Genomic DNA, 11811 nt, shown 5'->3' with positions numbered 1-11811 from the left:
AAAATTAATCTATGTAATATACTACTCCCTCCGTCCCAAACGAAATGTCCTGTTTTTCTTTTTGGGCTGACCCAAAGGAAATGTCATGTTTCCTTTTTTGGCAATACATTCTCTCTCTATACTTAATATTTAAATAATTTCCACTAACTCACTTTATCTATTTTATACACATTTCTTGATCTACGTGTTGAAAAGAAATAGGACATTTCGTTTGGGACGGAGAGAGTAGTAATTACGGGGAAATAAGGAATCACAATTATCCTCTTTTCATCTTGAAAAAAAAAACACAATAAAAATGATTTTCTTAATATATAAATATCGGATAAAAAAACTAATCCACAAAATATTGTTAGCTCAATCTCCTCCACTTAACCACCTCCGCCTCCCAACCCCCATCTCCGCCTCCCCTCCGCCGCGCTATCCCATGCATCTCCACACCCCACCATGCAACCTCCTCCTCCCTCTCCTCCTCCTCCTCCTCACCCCTCTCCCTCCATCAAAATCCCAATCCCAAACCTTCAAATTCCTCTCCGATCCCCGCTCCTTCATCCTCCTCCACGACTTCGGCTTCGCCTCCCCCGGCTTCATCTCCGTCTCCGTCTCCTCCGCCTCCGTCTCCAACCCCTCCCGCCTCTCCTCCACCGGCTGCTTCTACGCCCCCTCCCCCGCCCGCCCCGCCCTCGAGCAGGCCCTCCTCCGCCGCGCCTGCATCGCCTCCCACCCCTTGGTCTTCCCCATCTTCACCTTCGACGACAAATCCAAGCATTTCAACAAATCCCTGCTCGTCACCATCCCTGATTTATACTTCATCTTCTTGCTCAACTGCGGCAACACCTCTTCAATCTCAATAACCCTAAATCTCGAAACCTACAACGTGAAACCCAACGGCGATAGAGACTACATAGATGAGCAGTTTTCCAGCCTCCCCACAACCCTATTCATATTCTCATTCCTTTATCTCACATCCCTCCTTGCATGGTCTTACTACTGCAACAAAAACAAACAATTCGTGAGAAAAATCCATGAGCTCATGGCCCTCTTGCTCTTCTTGAGACTATTCGAGCTCCTCTTCCACGCCGGCAGCCTGCATCGCATGAGGCAGGCTGGATCTCCCCATGCATGGAAGTTTTTCTGGCTGATGATTTATTTTGTGAGGAATTTATTATTCATATGTGTGATCATGCTGATTAGGGCTGGATGGTCTTTGTTTAGACCTAATTTGCAGATCCTGCAAATTAGGGCTATCTTGATAACCCTTGCACTTCAATTTGTGACTAGCTCTTGCTTTGTGGTGATCAATGGAGTGGGGCCCTCGGGGGCCGGATACCGGGTGTGGACGGTGATGTACTACGCCGTGGACTTCGTGTGCTGCGTGATCATGACGCTGCCGGTGAGCCCCTCCATAGATAAGGTGGTGGTGAGTGCCAAGATCAATGAGAAGGAGGAGAAGAAGTGGGTGTACAAGAGGGCCTATGAGAGCTTTGCCCTAGCTCTTTATATCTATGTGGGGTTTACGAGGTTAGGGATGTTCTTGATTAGGACTATCACGAGCTACAATGTGTGGGGTTTGAGCATTGCCTTGGAGCTGACGATCGAGCTCATATTTTATGGTGTTGTGTATTCCATGTTTTGGCCTAGTGAGAGGTATGATTATGTTGTTCTTGAGGATAGAGAGGAGGATCATGCTAGTTGTGCTGCTGCTTTGTCTGATTTGAGGTTGTTGGAGTTTTGATATAGTTGATTATGATGTTTTCAGACAAAATTTGATGATGATGAATTCTTTTTTGTTTGTACATATATATTGGAAGATGTAATTCCCTTAGTTTCTTGTTCAGAAACTAATGTGATTTATGCAGAAGAAGGCAGATTGTTGTTCTTGATTAGGGTTGATGAAATTAGAGTTTTGAAGTTAATTGATGAAAATGTTGATGATTCTTGTGGTTTTGGTCGTGTTGTGTGGTTGTTGCTTGCAGATTCGAGCTCTGAATGTGAAACTTGTGCGTTAAAGATTCGATCTTTATGTTATTGGGTTGAATTTTTGTTTTTGTTTTTGTTTTGTATCTTGTCCAATTAGTTACTACTTATGCATAACAAGACGGCTTATGGTGAAAATATTAAATAAAATGTTAAAATGATATGATATTCCTCTCTGCTTAAGTTTTGAATTGAGAAGATGATTTAACAGCTTCTTGCATTTAGTTGGGTGTATACATGAGACAGAATGAAAGACAAACCACTCTCTCTCTCTCTCTCTCACATCATATTTTTATATGCAACATTATTAAATGTCAAGAACATATATTTCTGCGATTTTCCCCATGGTATATATATATCTTGATCAGGTAAATATTCCCACCTTGATTTATCTTGATTCATTTTTGGGGTATACATTACTATGTTTTGAAGCCATAGATTTTGATTTTTGTATATATAATTCTTTGAATTCAAGGAAGCCCAGTTGTTTTTGCCTTGTTTTTACACACGTTTCGACTGAGTTCTTGAGGTGGAGGTTTAAAGAAGCAACTTTTTTTGACCTAGTGCCCTATTTTTATGGGCACCCCAAAAAGATTTAGATTCATTTGTCACTAAAAAATTGCAACTTTTTGGTAATATAAGTCTCTGCAAATGTCAAAGGGTTGCACATGGAAGGTTGCTTGCTTTAAAAATGGTGCTAGAAGCTATTTATGGAGTAATTGAAATCAGTTTAATATTGAAGAGCTTTGCTCATTTTTGAAGGGAATTAATTTCATATGTAAGAATATAGTATATAGATTTACTTGCTTCTCATCATTGAGAAGCAAGTGCAGCCATCTTGGTAATCACCTTTTTCTTTTTCTTTTTTTATGTTTTTCTCCAAATTAATCTCTCTGCATTTTGTGACTCTTCATCTACCTGTTTTCTCTTACCGGGCAGCTCGTTGCAGCCGTTGGAATCGCGAGCATGGATGCAGTGAAGGGCAATAGCAAGGGATACATTGGGCACAGGTTGGTTTAATTTCTGTTATTGATGCATAATTTCTACTGTTTTTCAAGACACGAACGACTTTTCTAAACTTGTGTGTGTCTGTGTGTCTGTGTGGTTTTTGTCTCAGCACAATGGCTAAGAAACCAATTGAAAACATCAAGTTTCTAATCAGTGTTAGTGTTGGAATCATGTTTGGCTTCTTCATGGGAGTGTTGATTCCCAAACTCCCACAAATCAAGGTGACTTTGAGTTTGTTTTCTGTTTGCATTTCTTGATCCATGATTTGATCCCCTCATGTGTTCCATCATGGCTGTGTTTCGTCTTGCATCGGTCAGATAAGCACGACGTCTGTCGTTCTAGAAGGTTCCGCGATCTTCGGGGGAAACAATGTCTCTGCTGCTGCTGCCTCCACAGAAACCAGCAGAAACATATCAGTTGGAAACCAGCCTATTTCAAAGGTTCAAATCTCTCTCTTTTCCCTTTATATACAAGAGCTAATTGAGATAGTTTATCCTCGTATCAAATGGTCCCGGTTCAGATTTGGGCGCCTTCTAATCCAAGAGGCGCGGAGAGGTTGCCCCCGGGCATCGTGGCATCAGAGTCGGACCTCTATCAGCGAAGATTGTGGGGCCTACCTAGAGAGGTTTACACAAGTTTTTCTCTTTGGTTGAAACATGTTACATTTTGATGTGTGAATTTATGTTTCTTGTCAATTTATGAACATTCTAGGACTTGCCCATTAAACCAAAGTATTTAGTGACTTTCACAGTTGGTTATAAGCAGAGGTTTAACATTGACAAGGCAGTTAAAAAGGTCAGTTAATTAAGCCTCTCTCTCCCTCTCCCCCCCCCCCCCCCCCCTCTCTCACCTCTCACTATCTGCATTCTTGCTTCAGTTTTCAGAAAATTTTACCATCCTTCTGTTCCATTATGATGGAATAACCACTGAATGGGACGAGTTCGAGTGGTCCAAGCGCGCCATCCACATCAGCGCTCGAAAACAGACAAAATGGTAATAACTAATAAGACTAACTACCTTGTTTAAGAGTTAAGACAGCAAGTGATTAGTCTGATCTGAGTGAAGCTGAGACATGTATGGTATGGCTTGTAAAAGGTGGTACGCGAAGAGGTTTCTGCATCCGGACATTGTTGCATCCTACGACTACATCTTCATATGGGACGAGGACCTCGGAGTCGAGCACTTTGATGCAGAAGAGTAAGAAGAAGCCTAAGTAGTTTCATATAAAAGGAACTGATATCTCACAATTCTTGAATTCTTGCAAAAATTTCAGATACATTAAGCTTGTGAGGAAACATGGTCTGGAGATTTCCCAACCGGGCCTCGAGCCAACCAAGAGCATGCCGTGGAGGATGACAAAGAAACGCGATCACAGTGAGATTCACAAGTACACTCCCTCTGCAAGAAAACACCATCTAATTTTAAGGCCACATTCTCTCTGTTTTTTTGAGGCTTCTTACACACCTTGTTTTGAATGTAGGGACACGGAGGAGAAACCTGGTTTATGCCCTGATCCACATCTGCCTCCCTGTGCAGGGTAAGACACCTCTTCTTAACTCAAAAAACTCTTCGTTTCCTTCGCCTACAACCTCAAATTCTTACCACTTTTTCACAACACAGCTTTGTGGAGATCATGGCTCCTGTCTTCTCTAGAGAGGCTTGGCGCTGCGTGTGGCATCTGGTTCAGGTAGTTTCATCATTGCTCGCTGCTGCCTATGACCGCGTTTTCTCTTATCTGAAAAAACGCGATTTTGCAGAATGACTTGGTCCATGGATGGGGTCTGGACTTTGCCCTCCAAAAATGTGTTGAGGTCAGTTTTTTTTCAACTTCCAATCTTGAAATCTTGCAAAATGCTTTCATATATCTCTCACTGATGATGATGATCATGCTTTGATCATAGCCTGCACACGAGAAAATCGGAGTCGTTGATGAGCAATGGATTGTTCATCAAATTGTTCCTTCATTGGGAGGCCAGGTAAAAAAACATTACAAGTGATGAACAATAGCTAGAAAAAAGAAAAATAGACATCTCTTTTTGAATTTCTTGATGATGATATGATGTGTGTAGGGTGAATCTACTAATGGAAGGGCTCCATGGCAAGAGGTATGCAGCCTTTCTCTCTTTTTCAAGTATTTGATGTCCGGATCCTCTATTGCAAACTAGTGTTTTGTCTCGTTTATCAGAGTATATACAAGTGAAAAATGAGATAGAATACGAGATTAGATATTTTTTATTTATTTTATTTTATTTTGTACTTGTGTGTTGGGTGCTTAGGTGAGACTGAGGTGTACTAGAGAATGGGCAATGTTCAAAGCTCGGATGGCTATTGCAGAGAGAGATTATTACAACCATTTGACAACATGATGTGTTAGTTACATTATTTTTGTGATATTGGAGTGTAAGTAAGTTGGCCTACTTCAATGGGTATATGTAATTTTTTTTTATTTTATCTAATAATTAAAAAGGGCACAATTTGTTTTTCTTGGATTAAACTAATTTCCAAGTGTAGCAAGAGCAGGTTATGAAATCAAGAAACCCCTTCTATCATGTGACAAGATTTGGGCAATCAACAAGAAGAAATAGGTCATATTAATCATATCATATACATAGATAGATCATAAAACAAGTAGAGTTCCAACTTCCAAACACACACATACACATCCAATTATTTAGTAGAGGAATTTTAGACTTCTTTATACCCAAAATCCTTTCATCATATCATATTAATTATTCATTTTTGCAATCTTCATTAGTCTACAATGCTCTTTAATTCCCAGACTGAAACCTTCTGATGAGGTGGACCATAATGCCCCTGGTGGGCCCCATACCCACCATGCTTCATCCCTTCCTTGCTATAACCTATATGCCCATGATCAGCCCCATATCCACCATTCTTCATCTCCATCACCTCCTTATAATGACCAAAATGCCCCTGATCACCCCCATATCCGCCGTGCTTCATCCCCATCCCCTCCTTGTAATGACCAAAATGCCCCTGATCGCCCCCATATCCACCGTGCTTCATCCCCATCCCCTCCTTGTAATGACCAAAATGCCCCTGATCAGCCCCATATCCGCCGTGCTTCATCCCCATCCCCTCCTTGTGATGACCAAAATGCCCCTGATCAGCCCCATATCCACCGTGCTTCATCCCCATCTCCTCCTTGCTATAACCAAAATGCCCATGATCAGCCCCCCCATATCCACCATTCTTCATCCCCATCCCCTCCTTGTAATGACCAAAATGCCCCTGATCAGCCCCGTATCCACCGTGCTTCATCCCCTCATTGCCGCCGTGATGCACCTTGCCACCGAGGGCATAATGGTCATTATTCTTGGCGCCGCCCCAGCCATCCTCGTACCTCGTCTCGGACGCATGGCCATGGCTCTGATTGTAGCTGTGCTGTGCAGCAGCAGGCTTCATCATGTGCATGTCTGAGCCATTGTTGCTGTAGCTGTATTCATATTCCTCCACTACTTCCTTGTACATCTGCATTTTCTTGACTCTCTCTCTCTCTCTTGATAGATTGATTGGTGTTAGTGTCTACTACTTATAGTTTTTTTTTTTGAGATGGGGTTGCATCTGATTCAATTCCCATTATGGGGTAATATTGTTTTATATTTTGTGGAATTCAATTCCTTTTTGGTAATTTCTCTGAGGAATTTCTTACAGCTTTTGATCCCACTTGGGAAAGAATCTTGCATCACTTCTAATCAACAGTTGTGATTCTAACTGTCTGATTTTCAAAGAATAATTGCGCCTAAATACATGAAGTTCCAATCATTTGAAATTTTTCACAGTTAATACCATAGTGGCAAGTTGACATAACAAATTAATATCAACGTGACCAATTAAAATTGCATAGACATCCAACTATATCGTTTTGTCATCTATCGTTTAAGTCATGTAAACATTCTAGGCGTCCATATCGATATTAATTTGAGGATAATTGAGAACCATGTGAAAAATAGAAATAATAGAAAGTTCATGTATTTGAAGGTTGAGTGCCAATCTTGATGAACAAGCCCTTATTGATGTAGCCAATTATAATATGATCACAAAGATTTTGAAGTATAATAAGGTTTTAATTTAAATTATAGTAGTAACTTGCAAGTGTTGAATAAAGCAAATGTAATGAGCTGCACATCAGTGGCAATTAATGATTATATTTTCTTGAAATAGAAAAAATATTCGGACATGCCAACCTTGAACAATGACAAAAAACCATCATAAATTATTGAGGGAGGGTATCAGATTCTTTATTTCATTTGACTTTTTTCTTTAATTCTTTTTCTTCCCACACATAATTTCTTAGTTCATCAACAAACAAGAAACCAGCTATCCATCAACAAACAATGCTTCACAAAGCCAAGAATCCTCTGTTTTCAGACAAAACTTAGCTGTAAAAATTGAGGAAAGAATAGCAAGAAAATCTCAAGAACTCAAGAGCTGAATCATCACATCATATCTCCATTGAAAAAATAAAAAAACAGTTTGAGAGAAGATCCAAAATCAAGAAAGCACTACAGCATGTTTCACAATCTGCAGATGAATATATTAGCTCACACCAAAAATTTTCCTAGAGACGGAAAAACGGCCAGCAACAACGATGAACCAACCCCCCCGCCTTCAAGGGGGCGTAATGCACAGTCATAGCGCGTTTATGTATTATGGAAACGCCCTAGTTACAACAAGTAGTTCCTAGCAGAGCCCGTTTTCTTTTCTTTTCGTTTCTCTCGCTCAGTGCACTATCCGGTTGCATGAAAATCAAGTCTACGAACGATTATATACAAACCTCAATCTAGTAAAGTCCGAGATATGTCTCTCATTTTTTTTCTTCGTTTTCTCAAAAGCTCGAAGGCAAGAATGATATAAGTAGGCTGAACATGTATGTAGCATGGTTATAAAAACAACACACACTGCAGCCATGAATTTGGTTAAAGGTCACCCTTACCCGGGAGTCGAGCTGAAGCTTGCTTCCTCCACCTGTACAAGAAGATACACGGCCTCGTTCGTGTAGCTCAGCCACTCTCTCTTTCCCTTATGCAATTCCCAGGTAAGAGGAATTTGTATTGATCAGCTGCCTCCAAGAGATATGCAGGGAGATGAACGGCCGAATAGGAATGTGGGATCGGCCCCATCTTCCCGATTATCTCCTTGAACGTATACTCCTCCGGCAGCATGTCAAACAAATCAGCACCTTTGCAGATCACTTTCTGGATCCTCTTAGGGCTCAGAAAATGAGAGAATCTCACCCGATCCACGTGGCTGTAAGCCTTCATCTTGAATATGAATTCGCTGATGCGTTTGAAGCAGAAGCTACAATGCCACCCTGCATCAGCCAAGATCTCATCAGACTGTCGGTAGTGAGCATATCTCGTCTTGCCAGATTGGTATACATGGACAGAGGCTCTCCAACTGTTGTTGTCAAGGAAAAACTCGAACGAGTACAGATAGTTCTTGAGACGAAGATGAAGGATCGGGGGTATGTCATCGCACCACCTCAAGAGATTGATCGTGTGTCTACTTGGGATCTCATCAACATCCGACATTATCAAAAGGTCATCATCCTGAATGCCGGCTTGCTTGAGAAGATAATCCAACGTGTATCTCTGATACGCCTCCTCAACAAAAGGGTTCTCTCCCGTCTTGAATCTCCCCGGGACCTGCCCATAGGTCAAACGGGGCTCAACAAATTTGAACTGATCGCGGACAGTTGAGAAGAGGTTGGGCTTTGGCAGCCCGGTGAAGGTGGAATTCGACTCAAGGAGGACAAACTCTGTCACATACGGATACAACTCCTTCCAACGCATCTTGAGGATGTCTACCTCGTTGCTAAACAGCACTGCATCATAGACACGTCTAGGGTACTCACGTATCCCCCAACCATGAAGCTTACACAGATTCTCCATTGACACATTCTCGTGATAGTAGTGAGGTCTCTCGTGGAAAGGCTTGGGCGGGGACTCCCATAACGGTCTCAGAAAGTACGTGATCTTTTGGCCGTGGACATATATAACAAAGACACACGTCGGGATCAACACAAAGAGAAAGAGCAATGCTTTGAAATCCAGCCCCCGCAGAATACATCTCAATCTGGCCATGCTCAAAGCCCTTCCCGAATCCTGCAATTTTCACAAACACCAAATTTATTAGAAAAACTGCAACAATCATACATACGAGTCAACACGAACTCGAACCAACATATACACAACTTCCACAGCTAGATTCTCTCCATTGTGATGCTATTCAAATATGAACCTCGCAGATTGCAAATAAAGCAAGAATCTTACTTTCCCTACAACATTTTTAATGACTTTCAACAGATTAATGAAAACCATACAACAAATCACAGAATAATTCCTGCAAGGCATAAGATAAGAGCAATAAAATTGAAAATTCAAGCAAGTGCCAAATAATAATATTGAGAAAAGGACATTCTTTCAGATCCCACTACAATCAAATGAGGTATAACGGTAGATAAACCAGAAAAAAGCAACACTCACAAAATAATTCAAACGAAAAATCACAGGATCTTAAAATTTCTTCACGCTGATATATTCCCAGAAATAATAATTACATAAATGGGGGAATTTGATCTAATCCCTCAATAAAACACACACACACACACAAAACTACAGCTCAAAACTGCTCTAAACAAAAGGAAATTTCAAATGTTCCCTCATCCCAATAGTCCAAAATCAAAAATTTATCCATTGATGTTTCATCAATAAAATAAAAAGCAATTTTTTTTAACAGAATCTAAAAAGCAAACCACAATCCCCACCCAAACGAAAACCGAAACAAGACATTCAAGAATTTCAAAAAGAAAAAAGGCGAGGAAAAAACCCACACTCTTTTTATGCCATACATTAGCAAAAAACGCAACCCCCTAAAAAAAGATGATTTTTTTTACCTCACCACAGGCATCGCCACATATATCATCAGATTTCTTGGAACAATTCCGAGATCCTCCTTCCGCCATCATATTCACCTTCTCCCAAATTCTTGATACACCGCTCATCTCTCTCTCTCCCCCCTTTCTCTCTCTAAAATCACCAAACAATCACCCTCTTTATCTTGAGATCAAGAAATGCAGACCCAAATCAAACCAAACAAAACCCAAATGAGATCTCCCTCAAAGTTGGAAACTTGACGCCCCCGGCCGCAGAAAGGGAATGCAACAATATGACCCTAACGTAATTTCCAGACCCCTCGAATTATTTTTATATATCAAATAACAAAATAAATAAATAAAGCCACTTTCCGAATTTCCCCAAAAGAAATTTAATTTTAAAGACAAGGGAATAAAATTGGAAAAAGACAGAGGGATATATGAGTGTGTGTTGTGTGTGTTTTATATTAGCCCTGGTGAATGTGTGGCAGTTGTCAAGATTACAATGAAAGCCGTTTTCCTTTGTCTTCTAACAGACCAATTTATAAAGCTTCTAACGTTTGAAAAATATTAGGTCTGATTTCACTAAATTGCCCTTGTGAATGACGAGGATTATACGAGGCTAGGGATGGGTATTTTGGTCTTTTCGTGTTGTGGATCTTTCCCTATGGCGTGTCCATTGACTTGCTCAAGACCACGTCTCCCTACCGTGACTAGTTATAGCCTATCACTAATGCAAGAAAGTGACATCTTTATGTGTAAAACGGTTCGAACTAGTTAAGATTTGTTAGACGAGTCATTATCTGAATTTTGAAGCACTATAAAGTATTTTTGAATTATAAATATATATAATTGGATATGTGAGTGATAGATCTTAGCTCGTCAAACTGTCTTGCGTGAGTTTTTGTGCTGATTAAAAGCAAATCTCACGTAATAGGGCAGTTTCGTGCAATATGACCCGACAAGTTTTTAAAATTATTGAATATATGAGTGATAGATCTTGACTAGTCAAACTGTCTTACATAAGTTTTTGTGTTGATTAATTAAAAGTAAGTATCATGTAATACGGCCTGAATTTCGAGCACTGTAAAATATTTTAAAAATTATTAAATATATGGGTGATAGATCTTGACTAGTCAGATTATCTTACATAAATTTTTTCTGTTGATTAAAAGCAAGTCTCGTGTAATACGGCTCGATAAGTTAAGATCTGTTAGGCGAGTCATTTATCGTTATCTGGATTCAAGTGCTATAAAGGAAAGCATTGCTACATAAGATTTTGTGTTGATTAAACTTTTCGTATATTATGATTGTATTTAAACTTTTTTTTTTAAGAGTTATTCAGTTGGAGAAAACCTAGAATTTAGCTAGAGTTGAATTTGAAGTTTGGTTTAGAATTTGTCGGTGTGATCAATTAGGGAATTCGATTGTATATAAAACCCAAGAATTTTAGCATATTGTAATTGAATTGGCGTCTGCCAAATTTCATCTTTTCAAATACAAATTATTGTGTAAGATTTTTCCATCATGACACGTGTCAAGATATAGATATAAATTTATATTCAATTGTATCAGAATATCTATAATAGTATTGTTAGTGAAATAGGAGTTTGCAATCCAAATTATTGATCGTTTATGATGAGACAATCTAACATGATAATCTCCTTTTTCTCAAATTAATTTATTGTTTGGCTTGAGTAATTATGCTCTTACTAAGTCACTAGCTAGCTACTTCAAGTGTTCAACTCTTTGTCAAATACACGAATTGTTTGCTTATACTTTGACTAATTCAGCAAGTCAACCATAAAAATTGAGGTAAAAATAATATTGGGATATATATATTTTCAGGTAAACAATTTCCTAGAGTGACTAGGTTTTGTTTAACCATAAATCGAATTCGTGGTACATGACTTATAATTTGCAGGTGAGCA

At 39.7% G+C, this 11811-nt stretch overlaps 4 protein-coding genes across 7 annotated transcripts; 2 read left to right on the top strand and 2 right to left on the bottom strand.

Annotated features, from left to right (window-relative positions):
* The first annotated feature begins 340 nt into the window (after nucleotides 1-340).
* LOC131025340 (uncharacterized) lies at nucleotides 341-5476 on the top strand. Of its 3 annotated transcripts, none has more exons than XM_057955069.1 (15): nucleotides 1585-1644; nucleotides 2914-2984; nucleotides 3092-3203; nucleotides 3300-3422; nucleotides 3503-3607; nucleotides 3694-3777; nucleotides 3860-3975; nucleotides 4078-4179; nucleotides 4256-4369; nucleotides 4463-4519; nucleotides 4603-4669; nucleotides 4740-4793; nucleotides 4884-4958; nucleotides 5052-5087; nucleotides 5259-5476. In XM_057955069.1, exons 2-15 carry the CDS (start codon nucleotides 2941-2943, stop codon nucleotides 5346-5348), a joined length of 1179 nt encoding a protein of 392 aa, XP_057811052.1. In that variant the 5' UTR covers nucleotides 1585-1644; nucleotides 2914-2940; the 3' UTR covers nucleotides 5349-5476. The 3 variants fall into 3 exon arrangements, with proteins under 3 accessions (XP_057811050.1, XP_057811052.1, XP_057811051.1); XM_057955068.1 differs by lacking the exon at nucleotides 1585-1644 and adding an exon at nucleotides 2166-2815; XM_057955067.1 differs by having other exon boundaries at nucleotides 341-2984.
* Nucleotides 425-1732, top strand: LOC131026168 (protein CANDIDATE G-PROTEIN COUPLED RECEPTOR 7-like). The gene has a single exon (XM_057955937.1). It carries the CDS (start codon nucleotides 425-427, stop codon nucleotides 1730-1732), a length of 1308 nt encoding a protein of 435 aa, XP_057811920.1.
* On the bottom strand, nucleotides 4184-10408 carry LOC131025341 (uncharacterized). 2 transcript variants are annotated; one of them, XR_009102150.1, is made up of 3 exons: nucleotides 9902-10408; nucleotides 7940-9110; nucleotides 4184-4884 (listed from the first exon to the last, which is right to left on the bottom strand). XR_009102150.1 is itself a non-coding variant. In XM_057955070.1 (2 exons), exons 1-2 carry the CDS (start codon nucleotides 10007-10009, stop codon nucleotides 8007-8009), a joined length of 1212 nt encoding a protein of 403 aa, XP_057811053.1. In that variant the 5' UTR covers nucleotides 10010-10399; the 3' UTR covers nucleotides 5551-8006. The 2 variants fall into 2 exon arrangements, 1 of the variants encoding a protein (XP_057811053.1); XM_057955070.1 differs by lacking the exon at nucleotides 4184-4884 and having other exon boundaries at nucleotides 5551-9110; nucleotides 9902-10399.
* On the bottom strand, nucleotides 5734-6480 carry LOC131026167 (uncharacterized). The gene has a single exon (XM_057955936.1). It carries the CDS (start codon nucleotides 6478-6480, stop codon nucleotides 5734-5736), a length of 747 nt encoding a protein of 248 aa, XP_057811919.1.
* Nucleotides 10409-11811: the final 1403 nt, after the last annotated feature.

Source organism: Salvia miltiorrhiza, chromosome 5 (genome assembly GCF_028751815.1).
Source record: "Salvia miltiorrhiza cultivar Shanhuang (shh) chromosome 5, IMPLAD_Smil_shh, whole genome shotgun sequence".
NCBI classification, from domain to species: Eukaryota; Viridiplantae; Streptophyta; class Magnoliopsida; order Lamiales; family Lamiaceae; genus Salvia; species Salvia miltiorrhiza.
The sequence above is the reverse complement of the archived record's forward strand: the minus strand, read 5'-3'. Positions and strand labels throughout refer to the sequence as shown.

Bases quoted from the DNA above. Each gene is read 5' to 3' on its own strand.
- LOC131026168 (XM_057955937.1), top strand. From the start codon at position 425: ATGCATCTCCACACCCCACCATGCAACCTCCTCCTCCCTCTCCTCCTC.
- LOC131026167 (XM_057955936.1), bottom strand. From the start codon at position 6,480: ATGCAGATGTACAAGGAAGTAGTGGAGGAATATGAATACAGCTACAGC.
- LOC131025341 (XM_057955070.1), bottom strand. From the start codon at position 10,009: ATGAGCGGTGTATCAAGAATTTGGGAGAAGGTGAATATGATGGCGGAA. The intron at 9,111-9,901 runs GTAAAAAAAATC...TGAAAATTGCAG, and splicing joins GTGGCGATGCCTGTGGTGAG to GATTCGGGAAGGGCTTTGAG.
- LOC131025340 (XM_057955067.1), top strand. From the start codon at position 2,941: ATGGATGCAGTGAAGGGCAATAGCAAGGGATACATTGGGCACAG. The intron at 3,423-3,502 runs GTTCAAATCTCT...GTCCCGGTTCAG, and splicing joins GAAACCAGCCTATTTCAAAG to ATTTGGGCGCCTTCTAATCC. The intron at 4,670-4,739 runs GTAGTTTCATCA...GCGATTTTGCAG, and splicing joins GCGTGTGGCATCTGGTTCAG to AATGACTTGGTCCATGGATG.